Raw genomic sequence first — 27,353 nt, forward strand, 5'->3', positions numbered from 1 at the left:
TGATGTATAAAATGATTTATTATTATTATTGTACATATTCAGTGACATGTATTTTACATACAGAAAGAGTTCCTATGTATGAAATGACTACACTCATTCAACCTTATATACAACCCATATATATGAACAGTGATAAATATCAGTGCCTTGTTTTGACATGATTAACATTAAGATTATAAACTTACAGTACTGTAAATTTTTTTTAAACTATATTAAGATTCCATAGATCAATGTTGGGTAAAAATAAAAAAATACCAAAACGCATCACTGACAAAACAGGTCATAACATTTCTGAGTATGCAATCACCACGTTGACAATGTTCACAGGGAAGATATATTCAATCCCTTTATTTCGTGCCAACATCCATAGTGGTTCTTAAAAGTTATAAAACCGTCAGGTAACAATGGCCGGAGTACTTCAGTTTGTCCTGTTTGTTTTGTTGAGTTCTAAAAACACACTTCGTTCTTCGACCTACTGTAGAACATAAAATAAGCTAAACATAAAAATATATACACATACACATATGCATGAAATCCCTTGTTACAAGGGAAGCTCAGAGAAACAATGTACACTATTTACTAAATGGCCAAATGTCCTGCAATGGCTAAAGCAGTACAGCGGAGGTGAAACCGCTCTAATCAAGCATCATGAGAATAAAGCTGCCTATATTCTAATGACTTGCTCCAACTGTGCAAACAATACGATGATTGGCTTAAATTCTTTAGAATGGACGCAGCACACATTTACTAGTAACACCCCTGCAAAAGTGAGTCAAATTCCAACTTAGAGATGATGAATTTAGAACACACCCTCACTCACTTCAATCACTTCCCTTTAGAGTTACGTGCTACTCATTTTCCCGAATGTAATTTTAAGATAATTTTAAAGCACACAGACCCTGAATACAATCTCTGCAATGGCCTACTCCTTATCGAGAACTTAAGAATGGCTAATACATTGAATCTCATGGCCCCCTTACATTACTGGGAATCAGAAATCGGAACAAAGTGCTTGCGGATGAACAGTAGTACTATCGACCAACAAGGTGACGTAGAGGGCAGAAAACAGGGAGAGAGATGCTCAGAATAATGTTAACCCCTTAGGCCCCCCCCCCCCCCACCAAGCCAGCCAACATCAGGGTATATTCCAAACTGCCGTCCTCCACCCTCACATCTCATCCGACCGGCGCTGCTGCAGTATCACCGTTGTGGGGTTCCGCTCCATCCAGCCCTCCTTGGACCCCGCCACGTCGTACGCAACGGCGGACGCCACCGCCCCGTCGACCGATCCGTCCGGTAAGCCCCCCGTTCCGCCGCCAGCCCCGCCGGCGCCAGCCGTGGAGTCCACGGCCGACTGGGCGTTCTCCGGGAAGTCGGCAGAGGAGTTGCTGTTGACGCCCGTCTCCGACTCGGAGCGCTCCACCCGCTGGTAGTCGGGCGTGTGGTTCTTCTGACCGCCGGTGAAGATGGCGTTGACGTTATCCACCTCCGCTGCCGGCATGAGGAGGAGCTGCGCCTCCTCCTCGTCCTGCTCCACCTCGTAGCTGGCGGGGTCGGCGACGTCGGCCGGCAGGGAGCGCAGGGTCCTGGACATGACTGCAGGAGGAGCAGCGACGGGGAGAGGAGAGTAGAGAGGAGACAGGTCAGCTCACAGTTACAGTAAGAGACTCTGGCCCTTTTCCTGCAAAGATTTAGTCCCTTCCCATTCTGCCTTCATTGCATTCAATAATCCAACCACCTAGTTTAAAATTGATCAACCCCAGAGCTCTGGTGTGTCTACTGTTCGGTGTCTTTCTGTGTGTGGTCATGTCTTGTGTACTACGTCTATGATCTGTGTTTAAATGAGGTTTCCTCGTCGAGGACAACAGATTAATTCAATTTCCTTGAGGGAGTCATCCCAAAAGGATCAATAAAGCCAAGTCTAAGTCTAAGATTATTGACTATTTGACTGTCTGACACTACATCCTATGTTACATAGTATTACCACATAAAGAAAAAAAATTACTCTTACCAGAGGAGGGTGTGTAAAGCTCTTTCTGTCCTGTGCGGCCACCGAATGGATTGACAGAGGGAAAGATGATGAGGCAGAAGGAGAGCACGAAAACCTGAGGAGCATGAGAAACAAGAGAGATAAGACCAACAAGTTGGTGGGAATCTCCTTAACGAAATCCATAACTCCAAAATCAAAGCGTGCAGCAATAAATGTGTGCAGTAGCCATCCCCTTTGGTCAAAATAATAGTTTTTTCTTTTTATCTGTAGCTTTTCGTCTCTGGTGTTTTTTTTTTGTTAACCATGTCCGAATTTATTTGTGAAAAATATATATATAAATTTGAAAGCTACTGTCTGAAGTGTTCATTTTTTTTACAGGAGAAACGCAGGAGAAAGTCCACGTAAAATAACCTATGTTAATATATATATATATTCATTACCGGTATTAATATCCCCACCCATGTTTTAATTTCCCCCTCCCTTACCATTATACATGTGCTCGTGGTGCTGGTCTTCATGGTGGACAATTTCATGATACCCTGCAGCTTCTTCAGTTGCTCTATCAGCGATCTGCCATCAGGAGCAAAAGGTGAGGTTCACTGTTGGTAATGAAGGGCTCACCATGTAACGACTGTGTCAAGGACAGATGTGTGGGCCTCTTACATGTTTTGTTTCTGCAGCAGGTGGACCTTCTTCTGGAGCTCCAGATTGTGTGCTGTGCAGACGGCCACTCTGTAGTTAGGCAAAGACAGAACAGTCAGTTAACATGTCATTTTCTTCTCTAACAGACATCGTTTAGTTCTTTCAATTCTAGATGCAAAGAACCTATCGACCTTGCTTGTTTTTCGATTTTTTACTTTAGGAATTATAAAAAAAATAATAATGCCAGCTTAAGTTTTTTTTTAAAAATGATAGTAATGAGAACAAGGGTTCTCATTGTTTTATCTGATTGAATAACTGCCATTTTGTATTTCCTAGTTTAATCCAAAGCCTCTCAATGTTGCTTAGCATTGTTTGATACTGTTAGGAACCTAACCCCCTAAAAGTTGCCAGTGATAACACCACACCCGAGCAATCCGGCTAGACAGAACACTGCTTTACCTGTTCTCAAGGCCGTCAACGTAAACCTTCTTCTTCTTGCGGCTCTCCTGAGCAGACTGCTTGTTACGGATCTTCCTCCTCACCCTCTTCAAAGTCCTTTCCTCTGCCTGAGGGACGCAAACACACACACAAACAGGTTTCACTACTGGGCTATGGAGATACTAACTGCATTGTTATGGTGAGCAGAAGAGAAGTAAAACCAGAATTATTGACCCATTTTAATTCGTGCCAATAGCTAATGTTGTTCTTTTAAGAAGAAAAAAATGCTTTTGCTACCTGAATCGTCTTAAAGTAGGTTAAGTATCTTAGGGTAGCAACGACTATCGAGGAGCCAAGTTGATTACCTTTGTGAGAGGCATATGTGAGGGTATGGTCGCCCCCTCTTTTGCCAACAGCCGTTTCTCCTCTTCAGTGAGCACAATGTCCTTGAACTGAAACTAGGGGAAACAGAAAACAGTATTAACATAAAGCAGGATACACAGTGCCACCAAAGCTGTCAATCTTCCTCTGCAATCCCATTGTAATTTCATTCCTTATAATATTTATTATTTTTAATATTCAAATAATACTCACATTCTGAATGCTCAAATTGAGTCTATTGTTAATATTATTATTTATATATATTTACTATGTGCCTTTACAGTGTATACACAGGCTTATTCATTACTAATGCCACCATCAGCATGTGGTTGTTAAACATTCTGTCCATTTGAGGTCCTTCTACTAATAAACTTTAATAATAATAATTAATATTAAAATAATAATATTAGGGTCAAACTTATTTTATATTAACGGCGCCTCTCGACAGTGTTAATATAATTAGCTGCGGGCCAATGTTTATAATTGCACTGTGGTACGTGAATAAAGGATGCTATGTTGTTGAAAAGGAAAACAACCTCAAAAATTAACTTCTCCAGAATATGCATGCATTAAAGAATGCACAGCCATTATTTACACTATTATACATTTAAATTTGAACGTAAAACTCTTTGTTTATTGAATCCTCTAAATACATAGGATATTTTGGTGAACGTTGGGAGCATAGGCTTGTCACTAGGCTGTATAGGTTGAGTATACCATCTGTCTTTTCAACGGAGCGATTATTACAGGAAAATGCTGCAAATATGCGTGGGTTGATTTTTAAGTGCGTGAAAACTTTATTGTTAATCAGGCGGTTGGCCAAGGAGAGAAGGCTGAGATTTGCTTAGGTTAGCCACAAATTTATACAAAATAAAAGAATACACATTTGAATAGTAATAACAGCATTCGACTTATATTCATATTTTACTATTCGATATATACAGTGGGGCAAAAAAGTATTTAGTCAGCCACCAATTGTGCAAGTTCTCCCACTTAAAAAGATGAGAGAGGTCTGTACTTTTCATCATAGGTATACCTCAGCTATGAGAGACAAAATGAAAAAAGAAAACCTAGAAAATCACATTGTCTGATTTTTAAAGAATTTATTTGCAAATTATGGTGGAAAATAAGTATTTGGTCAATAACAAAAGGTCATCTCAATACTTTGTTACATGCCCTTTGTTGTCAATGACAGAGGTCAAACGTTTTCTGTAAGTCTTTACAAGGTTTTCACACACTGCTGCTGGTATTTTGGCCCATTCCTCCATGCAGATCTCCTCTAGAGCAGTGATGTTTTAGGGCCTTCACTGGGCAACACAGACTTTCAACTCCCTCCAAAGATTTTCTATGGGGTTGAGATCTGGAGACTGGCTAGGCCACTCCAGGACCTTGAAATGCTTCTTACGAAGCCACTCCTTCGTTGCCCGGGCGGTGTGTTTGGGGTCATTGTCATGCTGAAAGACCCAGCCACGTTTCATCTTCAGTGCCCTTGCTGATGGAAGGAGGTTTTCACTCAAAATCTCACGATACATGGCCCCATTCATTCTTTCCGTCACACGGATCAGACGTCCTGGTCCCTTGGCAGAAAAACAGCCCCAAAGCATGATGTTTCCACCCCCATGCTTCACTCTAGGTATGGTGTTCTTTGGATGCAACTCAGCATTCTTTCTCCTCCAAACACGACGAGTTGAGTTTTTACCAAAAAGTTATATTTTGGTCTCATCTGACCTTCTCCCAATCCTGTTCTGGATCATCCAAATGCTCTCTAGCAAACTTCAAACAGGCCCGGACATGCACTGGCTTTAGCAGGGGGTCACGTCTGGCACTGCAGGATTTGAGTCCCTGGCGGCGAAGTGTGTTAGTGATGGTAGCCTTTGTTACTTTGGTCCCAGCTCTCTGGAGGTCATTCACTAGGTCCCCCCGTGTGGTTCTGGGATTTTTGTTCACCGTTCTTGTGATCATTTTGACCCCACAGGGTGAGATCTTGCGTGGAGCCCCAGATCGAGGGAGATTATCAGTGGTCTTGTATGTATTCCATTTCCTAATAATTGCTCCCACAGTTGATTTCTTCACACCAAGCTGCTTACCTATTGCAGATTCAGACTTCCCAGCCTGGTGCAGGTCTACAATTGTGTTTCTGGTGTCCTTTGACAGCTCTTTGGTCTTGGCCATAGTGGAGTTTGGAGTGTGACTGTTTGAGGTTGTGGACAGGTGTCTTTTATACTGATAAGGAGTTCAAACAGGTGCCATTAATACAGGTAATGAGTGGAGGACAGAGGAGCCTCTTAAAGGGGACATCTCATACTACCAGGTGTGAGTGTGATTAGCCATTACAAGCAGGTTTGAAAATGTGCAGCATTGTGACATCACAGGTTGGCGTGTCCATCTATCCATCACACATCTAGATGGACACGCCCACCTGTGATGTCACAATGCTGCACATTTTCAAACCTGCTTGTAATGGCTAATCACACTCACACCTGGTGGTATGAGATGTCCCCTTTAAAGAAGAAGTTACAGGTATGTGACAGCCAGAAGTCTTGCTGGTTTGTAGGTGACCAAATACTTATTTTCCAACATAATTTGCAAATAAATTCTTAAAAAATCAGACAATGTGATTTTCTGGATTTTTTTTTTTCATTTTGTCTCTCATAGCTGAGGTTTACCTATGATGAAAATTACAGGCCTCTCTCGTCTTTTTAAGTGGGAGAACTTGCACAATTGGTGGCTGACTAAATACTTTTTTGCCCCACTGTATAAGACTCTAGAAATTCGTTTCAACACTTCTAGTGTCCACTAGGTGGCCCCAAAATCCTACATTATCTCATGGCCATGTATTAGTTGGTTTAAACCAGTGGTTTTTAAACTGTGAGGCGCGCCTCCCCTGGGGGGCGCCAGAGTTCCTCAGGGGGGGCGCGACGTGAGAAAAAATAAACCAGAAAAAGTAACAGAAAAAAACGTGAAGACGCAAAGTCAAACGCAAACTCATTGCTCCCACTAGAGTAAAGGTGAGCTAAAAAGGAGGCTAAACTGGCAGTTTACAGATTAAGCAGTTCAAATGTATTTTTAAAAAGTTAAGCAAAAACATGCTTAGATAAAGATGTTAAAATGTGTTAAGAAATGTGAAATCACAAAGATGATTGGAATGTTTCAAAAATATGTTTAAAATGTTTCAAAAATATGATCAGAGATATTTAAAATGTGTAAAATATGATCAGAGGTGTTTAAAATGTGTAAAATAATTTAAAGATCTTTCAAAACAGGGATTTAGAACATTTTTTTTGGGGGGGGCTCAGCTGAAATTTGTTCTCTGAGGGGGGGCTCACTCTCTCATACTTTGAAAACCCCTGGTTTAAACAAAGAGAGGTTTGAAACAAAGGGATGCACAACCCATCATTTTTGGTAAGATTCGGATTAAGATAAGAACAGTAACGGGTCAAATAAAAGCGCCATGAAATACTCATGTTAAATGGTGTTGAGTGAGTATAACTAACCTCGTCGTCCTGGTCAAACCCTGTTGAATCAAGGGGTGAGTCCTCCATGGACAGGGTGTACGGCAGTTCATCTGTAAAGTCCTGGTCCATAGCCTCTCCCTCAAAGTCATCTGATAAAACAAAGAAGCATTCAGAAAAATAACATTAATCTTTGTTAATCTTTCTAACAGAAAGCTTTTGAAATACAAACATATAACAAATTATGTGAAACACTACACTTCAGCCACCAGGCACTCCTATGGTATTTGAACTTTTTGGTTAGGATGCTGAATGTTAGTTATTGTTTCCTTTGTCCTGCAGCTACACTCGTAGCTCAAACTAGTCTCCTAAACCAAAAGCAAATAACAAAGCTTGTCGCCATGGGGTTGCTACATGCTACATTTTTTGGAATTCAAACAGTGGTGAACTCTGTTTTTCCTGAGCTGTACATAATAGAACAAATACCGTGGAATAAGGATATTGAAGGATGCAGCAAGTGTCCTATGAACATCCTTACTGCACCCACAGCAATTTATTCTTTCACTTTCTTATGAAAATGTACTTTTTGGAATTGTAAGTCGCTTTGGATAAAAGCGTCTGCTAAATGCCCTAAATGTAAATGTAAATGTAGGTGTCATGTGCTGAGCTTGTTTACCAGATGTGTTTAGTGTATAAAGGTCCAGTTAAACCCTAGGTCCTAGGACCCCTACAAATTCAATTAATGCTGTTTTAAACGTCCCTAAACTAATGTGGACCTGTGTATAACCTCAGAAATTTAAGTAAAAAAATAAAATAAGTCATTTAGAGACACTTAGAATTAGTAGAATAAGTGGAATGGGAGTGTGATGCAGAATCTGTTACTTAATGCAGCAGCATGTAAGACAACAAATGGCGGAGGAAGTATCCATCATAAGTGACGTGGTACACACCCAAATCAATGAAAACATCCATGTCTGGCTTCTCTGCCCTCACGCTTTGCAGGGCATCCAGGTCCCCCTCGCTGCCTTGAGCCAGGGAGTAGCAGTGATCCGTGTGCACCGTCAGGGACTCCGGGTTCTCCACCTGGTTCTCTTGAGGTGGCAGGGTGCTGTCGGAGTACACAGGGCTGGGCTGGGAGTAACTGGGACTGGGCACGGGGTCGCCGTCACTGTCCTGTGGGCTGGGGCACGTCAGAAGGTTGTTTCCCATCCCGTTGCCACCACCGATGGTGCTGCTGTCGTCTGAGATGCCGCTGTCACTTCCCTGGGGGGAGTGGGAGGGGCCGAGAGTGGTGGGCATGGTGTTGTTTCCCTCCAGCAGGCTGGAAAGGAAATCCTCAGTGTCCATGTCGGTCAGCATCTGAGACGTAAGGGAGTGGGGAAACTGATTTACAAAGGTTGACGTTGTCCTCAATCTTCTATAATTGCAGAAAATCCTGCACTGTTTTTCTTTATTGCAGTTAGGCCTCAACGCTATGGTTAGGGCTTACCTCCTGCACAGAGAGCCAGTCTTCGATTAGTTCTTTCCCATCGGGGAAGAAAGGGCCAGTGATGCCGTCGTCATCTTGGAAGAGGAGCCCGAGCAGCTCGGCTCCGTCTATATCTTGGAGGTCCAAGCTTGCAGACATGTTGGGAATACTGGAACGTACAGCACACATGTAGTGAAAATTAGTGGTTGGTTTGGTGTGGTTTGTTATAGTGGTTGAAATTGGATTTATTTTCCACCTCATCATCTATCTGAACTCAAATTTACAAGCAGAGATAATGAAGAAGCATAACTTTAAAAAAGGTTATGTTTAGTGGAAGTTAATCAAGTAAATATTGTCTCTATTACAAAACACTGACCTCATTATAGCCCTCATTTCAGTGTAAGCAGTTTTTATTTTATTTTATTTGTAAACTTATTATGGTTATGCTTTTTCAGTTTTAAGGGGAATGAGGAAATCCTATCGACACGTCTACTGAGCAGGCATGTTAACATCCTGAGGTTGCATCATAGCCTATTTCATGATCGTGTCAAGATTGGCAGGGCACGCCCACAAATGCCTTCGGTGGACATAAACGATAAAAAGCCAAAACAAAATGTGTGGATGGCAAAATAAAGAATCCAAATGACAGTTTTTGATTTCAATCGAACAATAAATCGAATATGTATGGAATGAACAGCGTGGACACCTGGGCTGTTGGGTATTTTCAGTGGCCTTGCTAGAACAATGAGTAATTTGCCGAGGGACGATTTTTGAGCAAATTGTAGATCGCAAACCGATTAATACAACGAATGACGGGCTTTTAAAGCTGAACGGACTTTTATTGTTCAAATATTTACTGCACAATTACAGCAAATACTAGCTTTTAGGCTAAAATCCGCAAGCATGAATCTCTATTGAATTGTTAAGAGGGCGTGAATGTCGCTTTCCAACACCAACACGATTTCGGAGCAAACGAATTGAGCATGTCCTTACCTTTTAATAACCTTTGGAGAAATAGCATGCGAGTGCGTGTGCCTGAACGTTAAGATTATTTTTTTTTCTTTTCTGACAGGTCTCTGAGTGGGTTCTGCCGTAGTCTCTGGCCGAGCCTCTTCCGGGTGAAATCCCCTTCCAACAAGACAAAAATGACGTAATCTTGTAAAGACGGCTCGAATGCGGGCGGAAATAGAAGGCTTCTTGGAAATGTAGTTCTTTGCTTTAATATTGATAGCCTGTACATAATATGTACAGGAGGAAGATTTTGCAGGAGACACAGACTTTGCATGCATGAATGCATATGCAAAACCTATATATAAGTTTTGAGTCTTGAGTTAACCGTGATATCCATTTCCTTTGGCTGTCATATCAGCTGCCTATCTCTTCCGTGTCTAATCAATGATTTGCTTGACAAAACGATTGCATCAGATTGATCATATGCGTGATATGATATCACTTCTATGATATTGATCATATCATAGAAGTGAGAGTTTTGTTTGTTAACTATGTGACAATATGATTTACTTATGGCACTTTCAGGCAGATATTCCACTAAATTCACTTAATATTAGAATATAATTTATTTAACATGAGTTTAAAATATGGCATCACACAATGAGACCATTATCACATGATTTCAATAACAAAAATCCCCCCTAAAGGTTTTAATCCAACTATCTGTCAATAGCAGATAACATAATTAAAGTTTGATAATATCCAATGATTTATTCAAGTTTTCCAAAGACGAGTATTGATTACCTTGGACACATAACAAATCTACAGCGAATATCTCATAGAGATAGATTAAACAAGATTTGTTCAAACAATGCACTTAATCCAGTTCATGCCATGCTTTAAACACGAATATAAGCCAACCTTTGTGACTTCAAACCAGATTTATAGAAAAAGAAGGGTATCTATAAACAGTGCAATTACTCATTTTTAAACAGAGTGGCCGCGTATTTGCTTCACAATCAATTATCAACCCTGCATATACTAGAGTTTTGATTGATCCCAAAGAACCACAAACCGGTATTTTATAGGCTTTCCTGGTGTTATAGCACAATTGATTATAGGACTGAATCAAGGCTGTCTATGTCATTTTCATGACCACTAATGTGTTATATCAGCGGTGTACAACATAAACTAACTTCATTTTGATTTCATTTTCCAAAACCAATTAACATTGTCGTTTTATACAGTACAGTTGCAGATCCCCACAAAAAAAACTGACGGTAAGGATCCAACTGTAAAAACCCTCTCTCAGAGACTAATTTCATACAATAGTCGATTAAAGCTGAACTCTGATTGGCTGCAGCTAGATCTCAGGCTAATCCTCGGCTAAAAGCACTTAGTTACACCCGTAAGAAACCCCAACACAATCAATGCAACCTACTCTCTGACAATAAATACCCTTCATTATCTGAAACATTTACCTTACACCTCGAGGTGAAAGGCAGAGCTGTTCGTCACAGAATCACACACAGTTTCGAGGTGTGCCGCAAGCCCCGGTAGACCTTAAGGCGTTCCTTTTTCGCGCCGGCACTGGGCTCCGCCACGTGTGTGACCACGGGCATGCTGTCCAGGGCGCGGCGCTTGTGCGCCCGGTGCAGGAGGATCCTGTAGGCCCCCGTGATGGAGCTCCTGCAGTCCTTGCCCTGGTTGTTCAGGATGTGCTCAGAGGTGATGCCCAGCGCCTCCAGGGCGCCCCGCACCTCCGACTCCTCCTCCTCCAGCTCCGAGGGCCCGGCGCCCTCGGCCAGATAGGACGGGTCCAGCTTGAAGGCCTCCATGGCGCGTGGGAAGTCCACCGGGAGCAGCCACTCACAGCCCATCATCTGCTCCACTCCGCAGCGCTCGCAGGGCTGCGGCTGGAGGATGCCCCGGACCAGCCGCTGGCAGGGCTCCGGCACCCATGTGGGCAGCGTGTAGGCCCCCTCCAGGATGCAGCGCTTCAGCTTGGCCACCGTGTCGGCCCTGAAGGGCATGGTGCCCGTCACCATGAAGAACAGCATCACCCCCAGGGCCCAGATGTCCACGAAGACCCCCAGGTAGTGCTCGTCGCGGAAGAGCTCGGGGGCCGCGTACGGCGGCGAGCCGCAGAACGTGTTGAGGGTCTCGTCGCGGGAGCTGAACGTGCTGAAGCCGAAGTCGCCCACTTTGACACACGTGCTGCAAGTGTAGAAGACGTTCTCTGCCTTCAGATCTCGGTGGATTATGTTGTTGTCGTGCTGTGAAGCGAAGAGGGCAATGAGAGTATATGTGCTTGGTTGCCAAACGACTTTGTCCCTAGTGTGGGATAAGCTTGGCATAAAGCAAATGTTACATTTAAAAATACATAAATAAATAGGCTCTTACATTTATGATACAGTAGAGAAACTCTACATGCGAAGTTAGTCATTTTAAGTGTAGAATAGTTATTAACAATTTTTTTTTTTCTAACCCTTTTTAATATAACACTTCATTTATTATTAAGTGTTATATTGTAGTTTTGTAAGTAGCTGCGTACCATGTGCTTGACAGCCGAGAGGATCTGGGAGAAGACGATTTTGCTGTCAATGTCAGAGAGTTTCCCTTCCATTGTGATTTTGGTGTAGAGCTCCCCTCCCCCGGCATACTCCATGACCAGGTGTAACCGTGACAACGTCTCCACCACCTGGAGACGGAAGGAGGAGAACCTTTAATGACCAGAACATCCGGAGGAGAGGATGCAGGGGTCATTAGGGAAGCCCTTGAGATCAGATCAGGCTATTTTTATATGCTCTTAGATTGGTGTTCATGCTCTGTCTGTGCAAGACAAACAGACAAAGAGAAAGAAGAAAGTTAGAGTAAGGGTGGGTGAGAGAGAAGGGTGATACTGTTGTATAGGGTGTGTTCTTTAAATTGTATTTTTTGAGGGGAATTTCCTTTATGAATTTATTTCATTAGGAAATCGTTTTTCTTGTCATCATTTTATATTATTAATGTATCTTTTCATGGCTACCCTATTACATCCCATTAGTATTTTCCTTAACCACAGGTGGAAATTCAAGTCCAAGTACTTCAACCATGAGAACCATGAATGAGAACAACAAAATGACCTGGCTCAGGGCAGGGTTGCAGTGGAAACTTGGCAGGGATATTATACAGGGCCATTTCCAGCAGTGCCTGTGGGACTCACCTCGTATAGACGTATGATGTTGGGATGGTGCAGTTTCTCCATGCTGGAGATCTCCCTGGAGAGAAGCCTCTGGGTTTTCTGATCCAGCTTTGTCTTGTCCAGGATTTTAATAGCCACTTTATCTAGTGAAATAAAAAAGTTGAGAGATTAGTCATCACAGACACAACATGTAAGACCAGTAGACCATTTTACTTCATTCCTGGGGAGCGATTAGAAGGCATGAAAATCCATAGAAAGAAATTAAAAATTCTGAAGAAAGAAAAGAAAACACTACTTTTTGAACTTTTGACACTTGTGTGATGTCTATTTAAACTCCTGTACTTTTAGGATAAGGTTATGCCTCCTGCATACTGTATATTGTATACTTTCCTGTTTACTTTACTTCTTTTAAATTGTTGGATTATAGCCATAATACAAGCATAGTATTTGAGCTTGAGCATTGTGTGGAACTGTAATAATTGAGAGGACTGTGGCTAAATAAAGAATGGAATTACAGACTATTTTGTTGCCTGGATAACAACTTGACACTGGAACCCAATTACATATTAATGTTAAATTGAATCAGTATTTGTCAAAGCAAACTGACATATCAAGTTGAAACAGCTGATATATATATTTAATGATTGATATTGAAGAAAATAAATGGAGGACCTCAGTCACCCAATACATGCGATCTTATGTACAACAAATGGTGTTGATATATTTAATTATTTAGACTGGTATTAGCATTCCTTTGGCTGGGACCACAGCTCTCACTGAGTGGTTCCTGAATGTATCAAAACACATATTGTCTTGGTATCCAAATGCATAAACACTCTCTTACACTCTCAGACACTCTCAAACACACTCGCACGCACGCACGCACGCACGCACGCACGCACGCACGCACGCACGCACGCACGCACACACACACACACACACACACACACAAACATACACACATGAAACAAGCACATGCAGACCCTTTTGATGAGGCTTTCAGCAATTTAGACGTTGCCAGGGAAACTGGAGATCTCTAATCAATCCATCTGTTCAACAGAAGCCTGTGTTCTGTCAGTCCTGACGGGGCTGATTTAGCCACTTGGCTAGACCAGTTCTGTCTTTTCTAAGTGCTGCTAAATGGGGACACACTTGTTAGAACTGTACCCCTGTGATGGAAACAAATGCTAAATGTGATAGGCTAAGCTTGTATCTAAGATTTAGGAGACATAGGGATTTTAATACAAATTGATAATACAATGAATTGTAATATTTCAACAAGGTGAGTGTAGATCATTCAATTAATATCTGATCTATTTGTAGAACCTATTGTATGACCCATTGTATATCATTACAAACCAGTACTTTTTATTTCCTACAAATGTGTGTTTACAGAGAATCAGCCGTACCTTTTGTGAGGGAGTGAATTCCCAGCTTCACATGGGAAAAGTTTCCCGAGCCGATCTCCCCTCGCACCTTGTAGAAGCCGATTCTCCTGCCCACAGTGAGCTCCCGCAAAATCCTATCAAATCATTAAGCAATAAATCACAAAATAATCATCTTAGACCAATAATAAACCACACTGTAATAGGTGCAGACCAATAAAACTATAAACATCCAATGATAATTTATAACCCTGAAGGTTGGCTTACAGCCGCGCCCCCCCTACCTCTCATCCTGGCACATGTCCAGGTTGAGTCTCTCCAGGGGGGTCAGCCGCCGCAGGGTGGCCCCCTCGTCGTCCGTGTTGATGTCCGAGCTGTCCTGCCGGCTCCAGCGGGTGGGTCTCGGGACGCCGCCGCTCCCGCCCACCGAGCACCCGGCGGACCCGCTGACGGACTCCAGGGTCCCAGTGCGGCCCGAGGCCGAGCTGAGGCCCCCCTTGGTGGGCTCCGCTGTCCCTGAGCCAGCCGATCCTGCACCTGGTGTCCCCGATGTCCCTGATGCCGCCGCCGCCGCCGTCGCCGCTGCTGCGGCGGCGGCGGACCCATCTGGGCTGCTCTCGGCCGGACACACGGCAGTCATCCTGCGCAGGATGGCGAGATGCAAAGTGTGGGATTATCTCATCGCTTGGCTGGCTCAAACCTGGGGAAACACATAGGGAGAGCAGGAGGGCGTCAACTTCTCATTCAGATGGAAAAGAAACCGGTAATATCGGAACAGCGGTAAACCAGACACTTTTGATTCAGTTTCCATGTTTTTCCTCTGTATAACTTTTTATTGCTTGGGGCACTTTAGTTAGTGTTTACGTATACTTTGATCCATAACACCATTAATGAGTCTCAGTGGTGAGTTTGATAATCCTAGAAAAAAGCAGTGAAAAACACATGACTAGTAATGATGACTAATATGCATCTTTGAGCAAACAACCTGAAAGAAAGGTTAAGAAAACTTTGAAGCAACCGTTTCAATAAAATAAATAAAGATTTAGTTTATAAAATAGGATTTAGTTTATAAATTATAAAGAAATTACAAGCAAAGCTAATGTTTCAGCAATTATTATATTTCTAATAAAACATTTGTTTGGAGAAAACCAACCAAAATATGTTTTAATTTCTTTTACTAAAAGTAGGTAGCAACTTTCAGTTGATCTGTGAATAAATAATCCACCTTCTCATTTGATATATATTTTTATTTCTGAAATGACTAGTGACTAAATTATTATAAAAATTCAGTTAAACAGTGAATAAAGCAACACCTTCTCATTGCAGAACTGTATAAAATGAGTCTTACCTTTGCACACATCGGGTCTCACTTAAGGGTCATTCTCCAGATCTCCCGTGCAACTGCCCAGTTCGACAGCGAATACACTCCTTTCTTGAATTTTGACACACATTTCATGCAAGCGTTGCAGGACAGACCAACACAGAGGATCTGTATATCTCAGCCAAGCCTCTACTTTCTCCAGTTCCAGCTGAATGAGCTATGATCTCACACTGTGGAGATAATAGCTAAAACACAATGTAAAAAAAATACAATTATAATCAAGCATAGTTAATCATCTGAGGTCTGAACATGGAGTCTTCTTGTGGTTGCATCCGTTTCTCCTGGTTACGGTTGCTAGAAGGCCAGGCAGCAGACTGGTATAATTGGGGTGTGAGTTAATAAGAGATGGTTCTTCTTATTACTGTTGTAGTCTGCCAGCTCTCACGCCGCAGGTCCGCAGGTCATTGAGTCTCCAGGGTATTAATAGACTGGGTGGGAGCCGGGGGGGCTGGAGATGGTACAGCCATTGGCCATTCAGAGAGGCACCCTGTAAAGGGATAAAGGCACAAAATACGTGTGCTAAGTAGAATCCCTCAACATCGCTTTGGTGCTGAGTTTGTATCTTACTTAACTGCAAATGCTTATTTTTTAGCTCCCTCCTACTTTGACATCATTCAAATGTTGTTAAATGTCCTTTTCATAAATAAAAATGGCACATCTTGCTTTTTCGAAGACACAAAACACCCGAACAGCATGATCTCACACTTTGGAGATAATAGCTAAACCACAATGTTAAAAAAAAATACAATTATAATCGAGCAGTTTATCATCTGAGGTCTGAACATGGAGTCTTCACCTTAATCCTGGAAGGATTAAGGTGAAGACTCCATTAAGGTTAAGGTTGATCTGAACACCTTAATCCTGGAAGGATTAAGGTGTTCAGATCAACCTTAACCTGCTCTTCTTAGCAATTAAATGTATAGCCTGCACCATACTTGATACTCTGTAAGTGATTTCACTTGCAAGTCTTCACATGTAACTTTCCATGTAAGTGTGTGTGTGTGTGTGTGTGTGTGTGTGTGTGTGTGTGTGTGTGTGTGTGTGTGTGTGTGAGTGTGTGTGTGCATGCGTGCCTGCGTGCGTGTGTGTGTTTGTGAGTGTGAGTGTGTGTGTGTGTACAATGCTCACATTGCTTCTTGGGCCAACATAAACCAGCTTGTTAGCTCTCTTTATATGTGAATATATACAACAAATACGAGAGGATGGGCCAATCCCTTATGATAAATTCTTTGAGATATTATGGGTATTGGTGTGGATGTTTGTGTGTCCATGGTATGGGTGTAAAGGGCATTTGTGAGGGGATAATTGCAAGAGAAAAAGGTGACGGAGAGCATTTTAATTTGTATGTATGAATGTAACTTTAATAGTTGGGCACTTTATTTTATTACTGTACAGAGTACTGAGAATTTTGAATCATCAATCCAATATTTCAATGTGATTGGTTTGTAGAATATGATGTTTGGGAAAATAAGTCATGAAGAAGTTGATGGAAGACGATTTGACCAGAAAGATCTGAAAACCAAAGTGCCACTTTGTAGATGGACTTTGTTCCCTATTACGGATTAAAAGCCAGCGGGTATGCAGCTATGGATTGCGGTCAACATTCCGGGTTATTGAATAATCCATAACTCATTATTAACCATGGAAAACTAATTCAGTATACTTATCTCTATTTGGTGTCAAATGCTATTAGTTGCATCTAGCATAGCTACATTTTTTACATCAATGATAGCATTTTAGGTAAACACCCGGTATTCATATGTGCAGAGGTGCGGTGGAAAATGCAGATAAGTCATGTTTTTAGAGCTGCTGTCCAATTCACCCGTTTTGATTATTGGGAGTGTTGTGGTTAAAATCAAAGTGGCTTCTTCTTTTGTGAGGCCGGCCACTCTTGAAAATAGCCTTCAAACACCTTCCTGTAGCTGGCTGTCATGAATAACTAAGCATTGATCTAAGGGAGGCTGAAAGGACCTGCAAAGAGAAGCGAGGCCTCCAGTTTTCACCACAAAACAACACAGGGCCTGCGTTGCCACCTTTCATGTGACCGTATAAATCACCAAAAGGGAAACACGTGCTGATAATGCCGGACAGTTCACTTCACAGGCCAGATATGCAATGCTGTTAGGCCTGCATTACATGGAACTTTAAGGAAAAAATTGTATACTGGCAATTAGGTTCATTCTGACTGGCTCGTTACACACAAAGAAGAATTTTTTTTTGCACAAAAGCTATTTCATAGACAAAGACCGTTGGTCACCATTAATATTGGTTTACTTTTCAAAAGACGAATAAACTGGACACAGTGGCTATATAGAAATAATCATATGCATTTCTCCGCAATGGGCCTAGAACAGTAAATTGACCAGAAGGCATTGTGTTAAGGGTTTCCTGACTTGAAAAGGGCTCTAGTTGGTTGCTTGGTGATGGGCAATTTCCGAGCCCGGTTGTCCTTTCCTTCCCAGACATGAGGAATGGTCATATAGGATTCGTGTGTGTTTTCCAGATATTTTTCAAGAACCATCAGCAGCTTATAGTACTAGTTCAAGCGAATGTGTATATTTCATCATGAGCATTCATCTGTGCCACCCTAACTCATGCTTAGAAAAAAGTTGACAAAAAAAACTAGTTTATAAACAAGGCTACATTTTAGGGCTAGGGCTTTGGACTTGCCTGCAATCGGTACAGATTAGTGCACACAATAAAGTGTTAAATGCAAATTTATTAAATGCAGTCTCCTCTTTTTTCTGTCTCCTAATTGTAAGTGTATTATTTTATCATAAATCTCTAAATATGTATGCATAGCAAAATGCATAGTTTTAACAATTCATAAATGCATTAGTATTTTCACACTCTTACTTCCTGAGAATTATACATGAATACCCACACACATGCAATCTATGCACACACACACACACACACACACACACACACACACACACATCTGCCAAAAAAGGGTCTTCAATGAGTCAATTGTGACGCTTGGTTGAGTGGAACAAAATTGCCAGACAGTGAAAGAGCCTGGGACAATAGAGAGCGCAGGCCTTGGGAACAGAATGAGAGAATCTGTGGAGAAATAATCGCATGTATCCCAAAAAGAGAGATCCCCACCCCAAATCCCTTTGCTCTGAATTCCTACAAACACACACAAAAAAGCATGGGCTAAAGTCTGGGAAATTAATACAAAAATGAATGCTAAAATCGTATGCCCCTATATCCCGATAATGTATATTTTTTTCTAGAAAGAAAAACAAGTAAGCAATAGGTCTGCTGCTGCTAACGGAGTTCCCTAGGGTTATAATACAGTACAGGCTGTTCTCTGAGCCTCATCAAATGAGGGACACCTCTGAAAACACACATTGAGCAATATACAATCCTTGGAGAGAGATGGCTGCGTGTGTGTGTGTGTGTTAGAGGAGTGTGTTTGTTACCACATAATTAACACCATGTTACCAAAATTACCCTTCATTGAATTATGCAGACCTACAGAGTTTATTATACAGTATTCAGCACAACGGTAAGCTCTTCTACCAATTAGATATGAGAGTTAGTTTAGGAATAAAACTTATGTATGGCTTACTTATAGTAATATGTGTTTCAAATAAAAAGGGTGCAATCCTTAATGGTGAACATGGAAGTAATGTGATCGCAACCATATCAAAATGAATATGAATAAGCAGAGATCAAATGTCTTATGGTTTCTGTCTCTCCTTTTCTCTCTCTCTCTCTCTCTCTCTCTCTGAGAAACTGAGTGAAGACTTAGACTTAAGGCGATTCAAAAAGTGACTTTGATAAGTGGGACACAATGGAAACTGCCATGTCCGTTGAACGATGCAAAAGTATTCCTTGTTGAAATAGTATATTGTGGTGTTGCTCTTGTACGGTGATATATGCTTATGCTAAATGTGCAAGTTAAGTTGAAGTGTCTAGCCAGCTTGTCATCGGCTGAAGTCTCACATGTGTCCCTGAGCTCAAGCATGTTGCATTCACTGTGGCTCTAGAAACAGTGCACTCACCGACTACTTAATCTCTGGTAGCGTGTAGTGCGCGTCTCCCTGGCTACCAACCGATGGCCTGTTATCCTGGCAGTCCAAAGTGATGCATAGCTACCACCACCACCACCATCGTAAACACGCCGTACCGGGAGAAAATCGTATAAACACGTAAATCCGACGACATGCGCATTGCAGTGTCAGCCGATGCGTTATGTTATGTTCCAAGATGTTAAGGTAGGCCACCCGTCGACCGACTTGAGATGTGTTGTTGGAGACATCTCGGAAAATCGGAGTCAATGGTTTGTTGCGCATGTCACACAAGCCAAGTATATCGAGCCTAGCCCTTATCCAAATGAACTCCCACATTGGGTTCACGATTGCCAATTGTCTCCTTTGCAGTGACTTTAGAAACAGGGAAGATCTAAGTAGCAGGCCACTCCCGTAGGTGTAGGATAGCGTTTTTTGGTCATTATATCTCGTAATAAATCGAATGAAACATGACATTTATATATATGTTTAACCCTTACCTTGTTTGGTCTTTCGTGAGTCTGTTAAAGCCAATTAGGCAACTGTAATAAACTAAATCCATCCTCAATCGCAGGGGCTGGATGACATTGGGAACTATGCCGCTTCTCTGATAAACCTCGTTGAAAATCCTCTTGATTGGCAGGAACAGGGTCCAGTCAACGGCGTTGAGAAGGAAATGTACCGGTATGTTAGCCAATCAGAAGCGGTGTGGGCGGAGCAACAAGGCACGGTGGGAGCTGTCCGACGTTCTAAGAGATGGTGGCAGGTGAGCCCATCAACAAAAATATGGAATGAAATACCAAGAAGTTCCCAATAGCTCGGAAGAATCGAACATTTCTGTTTGTACTGTAATTGTAGACTACAAAAGACAGTGCCTTTCGTAAATTTGTTTTTCCTTACATTTTTATTTTTTCTACAAAAACGAGCTCAGCATCTCAGACAATGTTCAAATTCAATCAAACGTTTTCAAACGTCTGGTTTCAAAGTAAAACATTCATTTGGATATTCAATATGTACAAAGGAAGACGCATTTGCTTGAAGGTACAAAAAGCAGTTGTACTTTAGGCATGTATAACTTAAAGAATCATACATTGAAGTCCCAATTCATCCAAACCAAATTCTTCTCCTATATAAAGTGAGTAAATATTTAAGAAAAATATTCTCTGTAGCCCATTTCAATGACTTCCATATCAGTTCTATTTCCATTCCATTGGTTATCGTTCTTTTAATGGACCAATGTGTTATATGGAAACCAAAACAAAAAATATGAAGATGGCTTTAAGACATGAGCACCACACACCCGTTGGCATTTGAGTTCACAGTACATAACGTTGAGCGCTGTCAAAAAAACACCGGCCCGAAAATGTATCCGACAGATATTTACACATGCGGAGCAACGACGTAGAGCAAGGCCATGGCACCTCTTAAAAAAAGATAAAGTACAGTGATTCTTTTTGAACATTGATCGCGTTGAACACCAGGTGGAAAAATAAATAAAGCATCACAACCGGCAATAATGCCCGTTCTCTCCAAAGAGTTCTTGGCCATGAGTGCTCTGTGATAGATGAAGGATGATTGTGCCACTGCGTGCCCCTGTTCAAAACAGGCCTTTGACATGCTGCTTGGTTTGCTCGCCTGCCCCGACGCCAACGCACTCCCGTCTCCTCCTCGGTCTCTCACACCTGCTCCGTGTGCGCCACCTTTACCTCCACCTCCTCCTCCACCACCTCCTGTTCCAGCGTCACCTCCACCTCAGAGTTGACCACAGTCTGCTGCTCCAGCTCGGCGCTGGTCAGGTGCACCACCTGGATGTGAACGCCGGCCGCCTGCAGTCTCTCCACGTCCTCCTCGCACATCTCCCTCAGACCCCCGTCCTCCATCACCATGGTGGTGGTGGTGGTGGTGGTGGTGATGGTGTTCGAGGACTCCTCCTCCTCCCCCATGCTCATGATGTCGGGGGGCTCCACCGTCACCGCCTCCACCTGGATGCCGTCGTCCAGCAGCAGCGTCTCGCCGCCCTCCAGGCCGACCACCATCTGCTCCCCCTCGCCCCCCTCCTCCTCCTCCTCCATCAGTTCTTCCTCCTCGTCCTCTTCCTCCTCCGTTGTCGCGGGGACCACGGGGGAGGCGACCACCTGGTCCTCCAGCGTGTCATGCACCTCCCGGAGGTGGGCCGTGAGCTCCTTGGGGTGTGTGAACCACTGGTCACACAGGGTGCAGTAGTTGGGTTTGTCCCCGGTGTGGCTCACCAGGTGGTCCTTGAACTGGTCCCAGCTGTTGAACACACTGCTGCACACCTGGAGGGAGGAAGTGAGGTACATGGGAAGAGGAGATTTACCCTCTTGACAAACATATTGATCAGGGGCCACTCACGTTTTGATCTTTGTTGAGGTCTACGGTCGGATTTTGGCATGCACTTCTTTGAGATGCACATCTCTGTTGTAGCCCTCTGGACTAAAAATGGTATACAGGAATTCCACAAACCTATCCCACCATGTGATCTGCCTCTTATAGCTACACCTTATCGCTACTTTTTGATTGTATGCTTTCATTTTTCTCAACCTCAATTGTAAAACACTTTGGATGAACACGTCTGCTGTGCAACTAAATTGAACAGTTATATACAAATATAATAAACAAAGAGGTTGTGAATCACGGGTGCAATCTAACGCAATTTGTCAAATCAAGTGTTAATAACCAAGTCATTGCTTGGCCCTTCAGCGTCTTCTGGAATTTACGTTGTAATTTAAATGGCTAAATGTTTGAAACGAGGGAGGAGTCGTGTCTGTCTGCAAATGTTAGTATGCAATTAGGAGATCGGCTCACATTACAAACTGGCACACACAAAGATGCTAGAGTTGTGGTCCTGTCTAGGTCAACTGGTATAGCAAGGTGTTAGTGCTGCTGGTGTTCGATTCCCAGCAGCAGGCTGCAGGCTATGGTATTGTCCACCATATGGCTTTTTACAAAAGTTACATACATTAGGTACCGTACTCTTCGCCCGAACAATACCGTGACGTTTATCCAAAATGCCTAACAATAGTGAAAACGTAAATCAAATCAAAAATGTAATCCATTTTGTCTTCCTCCCATTCCAAATTTAAAAATATTTGGGGCCCTTTCATTGATCACATTAAGAGGGAAGACCCCAAACTGGGTCCTGAGGTTCTTAATTTAAAAAAAAAAGTTGTATTCCTTTTTAAGAGTACCTAACTTGTAAAGAATTGTATTGACTTGTGTTGTAACTTGTATCCACATCCTGAGTCTTTTCGTAGTACTGAGTGAGTGCTGGCTTTTTTGTCTAATTACGTCTTTTGTATGTGCTTGTCTTTCTGTGTTGTGTTGAAAAATTTGTATTGAAAATTTTGTATAAATAAAATGTGAAAAAAAAAAAAGTAATCCATGACATAGTATGGGCGGCTATGTTTTTAGGCATAGTAAGCTACTTATTATACAACAGCGAGCCAAACGGTTTCATAAATACACAGCCTTACGGCCATAGACCACTGTCATAATGATTGCGGCTTATCACCTGGCATTCATACAGCTTCTTGCGTCCCTTCTTGGCGCCCGCTCCATTCTGACACGCGGACATGTGGCACTTGAGGGTGCTGTTTCTTGCGAAGCGCTCGTGGCAGTCGGGACACTCGTAGGGCTTCTCGCCTTCAGGGACACACAAGAGGAGCATGACAAGGACTATTTGAAAAGGAACAACCGCAACATCCCTACAGGGACCCTTCTAGAAACATGTTTATACCAAGTTCATTAAAAGATGTGTTTCTGTCTCATGGAGAGTTATCAAATGCATTAAAAAAAATGAAAATGTCTACTTAAAAGTTTTACATTTTAAGTCAAAAATTGCCAAAAGTTTTAAGGTTAAAATTTTAAGGCAAATTCTTTGGCAGTCATAAGTGTGTACGTCTTATCATGACGCACTCAATTTAAATTAAAACACAAGGATTTAATTTGCACTTCCGTCGGCAAACGCAAGACAAACACGTTCAAACGTCCCACAGGCGACCTATTTTCATGAACACAGCCCACGCGGGCGGAGGAATGCTGACCCGTGTGCTTGCGCAGGTGCTCCTTGAAGTGGCCAAAGTGGTCAAAGTTCTTGTCGCAGTACTCGCACACGTGCACCCGCTTCTGCGGCCGCTGGCTGCGCGACAGCTCCTCCGCCTCGAAGTGGAAGGTGGCGACGTGCAGCTTGAGCGCGCCCTCCCGCGTGTAGGCCTTGCCGCAGTACGCACACACGTGCGGCTTGTCGAGGGGCCCGGCGTGCGTCTTCAGGTGCTGCCTGAGGTGGTAGTAGAGCTTGAAGCTGCGCTCGCACTTGTGGCAGCGGAACATATTGTCCACCTGGGAGATCTGCACTTCCACCATCTCCACGTTCTCCAGCACCTTGGAGGCCGTCACCGTCTCCTCCTGGTACGACACCTCCTGGGCTCACACAAAAGGGACGGAGAACATCCTCAGAAACTCTTGGTTTCTCCATACGATTGAGCCGTACGTGAACCGATGTCCCGCTCAGAGTTGGAATGCTTACGTTAAACATTTCAACCATGTATAATAGCTATTTTTGTATGAGCAACCACGCAAAAAAAATATACAAATACGTTGATATCTTTTGTTTCCTAAACAGCCTTTTTGTGCTATATTATATTGATAAAGATATGAAACTGCTATTTAATAGGTTAGCTAGTTTTAATTTAGTAGCAGGAGATGCAGCACTTTTTGGTGTTTTTCTGTGCTACTAAACAGATCAACACATTGCCCAAGCCAGCCTAAACCAAACTAACATCACCCACAATTGAGGGGTGTCGGGTCAATCACCATGCTTACATGATCCTTCTTGATCACGTGCATCGCTTGCGTCCCCTGCTGGTACTTGCTGGTGATGTCGGCGAGCAGAACCAGGGCAGAGTCGTCCGAAGTGGGCTGGGCGGCGCTCTTGGCCGCGTCCACCACCTCCTCCAGTCCCGACTCCTCCAGCTCAATGCCTCCCTCGATCACCTCGATCTCCACCTGCACCAAACAAGGAAGATGGAATTTGCCCCTTAATATTACAATTAGGTTTTAAAGTTTATTTAAAGAAAGATAATATAAATGTCAGTTGAAGAATGATTTCTGATTAAAAATAAATTTGAATCTCAAAAAGGAAAATAAACATTTCAGATACGAAGCGGCTTGAATGTTTTTCATTTTAATCATTAGTAAATCTGCCCCCAGCCGCTTTAATCGTAACTGATTTAATAAGACCCATACTGCCATCTTAACACCCGTCTCTCACCTGTTCCCCTTCTACCGAGGGCAGCGTCTCCGTGATTACGTTGGACGTCTCGCTGATTTTCCTCTTGACTCCCCTCTTCTCTGGGATATCTTGCGAGGGACTCTCTGTCCCCCTGAGAATTAAATCCAAGACATCAGACATCCATTTTCGGTTGAACGACAGTACAAGTAGGACAAAGCTGTGGGTCAAGTGGTCACTTTGAAGATGAGCCACAATAGTAATGGCCATTTTCGTCCCCATCAGTGCAAGAGCCCCAATAATTTGATATATTACACACAACCCTGACATTTCATGCATATAGAATTATTGCTAATACATTTCAGGAGATACAACAGTGTCCTCTAGTGGCCAGACACAACATGGCAGTGGACTCCAGGCATCAGAAAATAAGGATATGTTACTAATCTGCTTTGGACATGAGAGCTCAAACCAGCAGCCATTACAGATTCTTCCTGTCACAGAAAAAAACTGGTTGGAGATTGGGGTGGGTGGATGTCTATGTAGCCTCACCTGTTGTTGAGCGCCTTGAGAGCCTCTTGCATCTGCAGGTACTCTGCTGCCTTCCACACATCATTGGCCTCCTCCTCATCACTGATGGCCAGCGTGGCCGTGTAGGTGAACTCCATCAGCTGGCGGAAGGCGGAGTTACTCACACCTGTCCAAACGGATGCCATCAGGACCAGTTAAGCGGACACGTGCGGTGCGGACGCAGCCAACAAGGCTCAGGCCATTATTGAATTAAACAAGTTCACAAGACTCACAGGCTACATTTTTAAGTGTAAAGTGTATTGAGTGTATTGCATTATCCCTAGAAAAAAAAAGTAAAGGTTTTAGCATTGTTGAAGGTAATAAAAAATCAATAGTAAATGCCGTGACCAATGGTGAAGCCATAACTCTGTCCCACCGCAGTGTTCATAGATAAACAGAACCACGTACCCTCTATCTCCACAAGAGGTTCCTGGGTGAAATCCTGGAAGAATTTGTGAAAAAACTGACTACAAGCTGCAAGGACTGCTTTATGTGCTCGGAATTGGTGCCCTGTATATCCGAAAAATACAGAGAAAAGAAAGCATTATTTTAGATATTATAATAATAATAATAATAATAATAATAATAATAATAATAATAATAATAATAATAATAATAATAACTATTTAAATCGAGTGGAAGACTCCACACTTGTTTGGTGTATGGCATGGGGTTTTGTGTGTTTGGATTTGTCTGTATTATCTAACAAACAAATTGGAATGATTGCCTTGTGGCATACATCTTAAAGGACTGCTTTTATGCCAACGAGATTAGCCATTTACACAGATGTTGAAAAGATTTGGTCCTGATGTAACCATTTCCATATTAGTCCATCCATTTGTACATTACATGTAATAAACATTGGACCATTAATTTACATTTGCAAGAATCCTTCTTCTGTACCGGCAAGTAAACGTGGATTGTTTAAATCTAAGTTCCCTTTATATTCACCACCGAGTTGACTTATCACTACCGTCTGAGAATTTTGACATATTGCATACCATCAACAATCAGGGTAATGTCTGTGAACTGGTCAAGTTGTCTCTGTTCGTTCAGTTTGTCCAGCATGACTTTGTAGTGCGACGGGAACATGCTTCCGCGCTCCATCTCCCCCTCCCCCTCAGCCGCCATGATCCTTGCCTGCCCTCCCTAAGAGAGCAAAGAAAGATGGTCAAACTTAACGATGATCTCACACAATCCTGACGTCACAGAATTTCAGCGTGACACTCGTTACATGGCAAGCATGTAACTAAATAACATAGAAAGCATATTTATGGTTAAAACCATCTTGAATCAAGAAGAATGAAATGTTGGATTACAGCATTATAGTGATAAATTTATTTTGAATAATAGGAAATATTTATATATATATATATATATATACACATATTTTATTTATGTAAAAGGACAACGACAGGTCGTTTGAGGGGTGTAGTCTACACGGATGTTACTTTGTAACTGTTTACATGCATCCACACATATACTTCTCAAAATTACTATTCCTAAAAAATATTAATTTGTATGCATAAATCATTAAGTTGTTCTCATTTCAAGATTTTCTCTAGGTCATTCGCATCGGACACACAGTCCATCATGCGACGCACAAAATAAAAAACATGTGTCCACTGTCCTGATATGACACGGCAGACTGACATGTGATTGGACCAATCATACATACGAGGAGTGCGGCGCTATTCTCTCCAAGGCTGTGAACGTCATGAGAGTAGCCAAATTAGCTCACTTTGGGCTACCGGCTAAACTGTTAGCCTACCTAGCAAAACGTACAAGAGTGGCCTGAAACAGTTGGTGTCGACGAAGATTTGGGAATATTCTGATTGAGCCCCAGTGCACAGGATTATTGTCCGGTTTTGATCCCTTACTAACGAGGCTCTAAACATTAAGGAATCCAAAGCTTTTGCAGCCCACAGGCCTGCTAGCATGCTCGCCATCCCGTTTGACAATCAACATTACGTCATCAAAACGCGCATTAAAACACACTTTTCCTGACAGATTTCTATATTATGAGACCCATGGGTCAAAATGGGAGTTTTAAACCATCAGCAGAGCTACCTCTTGTCCAGCCACGTTGCTTTAGAAGGTAGTTTTATGGTATTATGTGTCCCGACGCACGTAGAGCTCCTCTTCTCTCGTTGCTCCAAAAAGGGCGGTCGTTCTCCAGTAGGGCCTCCGATTCCCAGAAGCCCTTGCAACAATAGGGGACGCTGGTGAGCGTTGCTTGGTGAC

At 42.6% G+C, this 27,353-nt stretch overlaps 3 protein-coding genes across 3 annotated transcripts; all 3 read right to left on the minus strand.

Annotated features, from left to right (window-relative positions):
* creb3l3l (cAMP responsive element binding protein 3-like 3 like) lies at positions 1-9,493 on the minus strand. The gene is made up of 10 exons (XM_079738318.1): positions 9,365-9,493; positions 8,393-8,540; positions 7,854-8,262; positions 6,946-7,055; positions 3,436-3,528; positions 3,092-3,198; positions 2,654-2,722; positions 2,476-2,560; positions 2,012-2,105; positions 1-1,596 (listed from the first exon to the last, which is right to left on the minus strand). Exons 2-10 carry the CDS (start codon positions 8,528-8,530, stop codon positions 1,169-1,171), a joined length of 1,533 nt encoding a protein of 510 aa, XP_079594444.1. The 5' UTR covers positions 8,531-8,540; positions 9,365-9,493; the 3' UTR covers positions 1-1,168.
* A 1,343-nt stretch (positions 9,494-10,836) lies between these two features.
* On the minus strand, positions 10,837-14,531 carry nim1ka (NIM1 serine/threonine protein kinase a; the record flags this gene model as incomplete). Its single annotated transcript, XM_079741371.1, has 5 exons — positions 10,837-11,598; positions 11,877-12,023; positions 12,528-12,649; positions 13,916-14,028; positions 14,176-14,531. The coding sequence occupies 5 exons, from the start codon at positions 14,529-14,531 to the stop codon at positions 10,837-10,839; spliced, it is 1,500 nt and encodes a 499-aa protein (XP_079597497.1).
* Positions 14,532-20,219: 5,688 nt separating this feature from the next.
* znf131 (zinc finger protein 131) lies at positions 20,220-27,258 on the minus strand. Its single transcript, XM_079731599.1, has 9 exons — positions 27,180-27,258; positions 26,111-26,258; positions 25,518-25,619; positions 25,092-25,236; positions 24,582-24,693; positions 24,134-24,316; positions 23,356-23,731; positions 22,824-22,954; positions 20,220-21,588 (listed from the first exon to the last, which is right to left on the minus strand). The coding sequence occupies exons 2-9, from the start codon at positions 26,238-26,240 to the stop codon at positions 20,968-20,970; spliced, it is 1,800 nt and encodes a 599-aa protein (XP_079587725.1). The 5' UTR covers positions 26,241-26,258; positions 27,180-27,258; the 3' UTR covers positions 20,220-20,967.
* Between the last annotated feature and the right edge of the window lie 95 nt (positions 27,259-27,353).

The sequence above is a fragment of the Pollachius pollachius genome, assembly GCF_949987615.1.
Source record: "Pollachius pollachius genome assembly, chromosome: 1".
Classification (NCBI taxonomy): domain Eukaryota; kingdom Metazoa; phylum Chordata; class Actinopteri; order Gadiformes; family Gadidae; genus Pollachius; species Pollachius pollachius.

Coding starts and splice junctions, on each gene's coding strand:
- creb3l3l (XM_079738318.1), bottom strand. CDS start 8,530: ATGTCTGCAAGCTTGGACCTCCAAGATATAGACGGAGCCGAGCTGCTC. Junction 2,561..2,653: donor CTGCTGCAGAAACAAAACAT/GTAAGAGGCCCA, acceptor TCCTGATGGCAG/ATCGCTGATAGAGCAACTGA. Junction 2,106..2,475: donor CCACGAGCACATGTATAATG/GTAAGGGAGGGG, acceptor CATGCTCCTCAG/GTTTTCGTGCTCTCCTTCTG.
- znf131 (XM_079731599.1), bottom strand. CDS start 26,240: ATGGCGGCTGAGGGGGAGGGGGAGATGGAGCGCGGAAGCATGTTCCCG. Junction 24,694..25,091: donor CTCAAGGCGCTCAACAACAG/GTGAGGCTACAT, acceptor TTTAATTCTCAG/GGGGACAGAGAGTCCCTCGC. Junction 22,955..23,355: donor GCACCTGCGCAAGCACACGG/GTCAGCATTCCT, acceptor GTGTCCCTGAAG/GCGAGAAGCCCTACGAGTGT.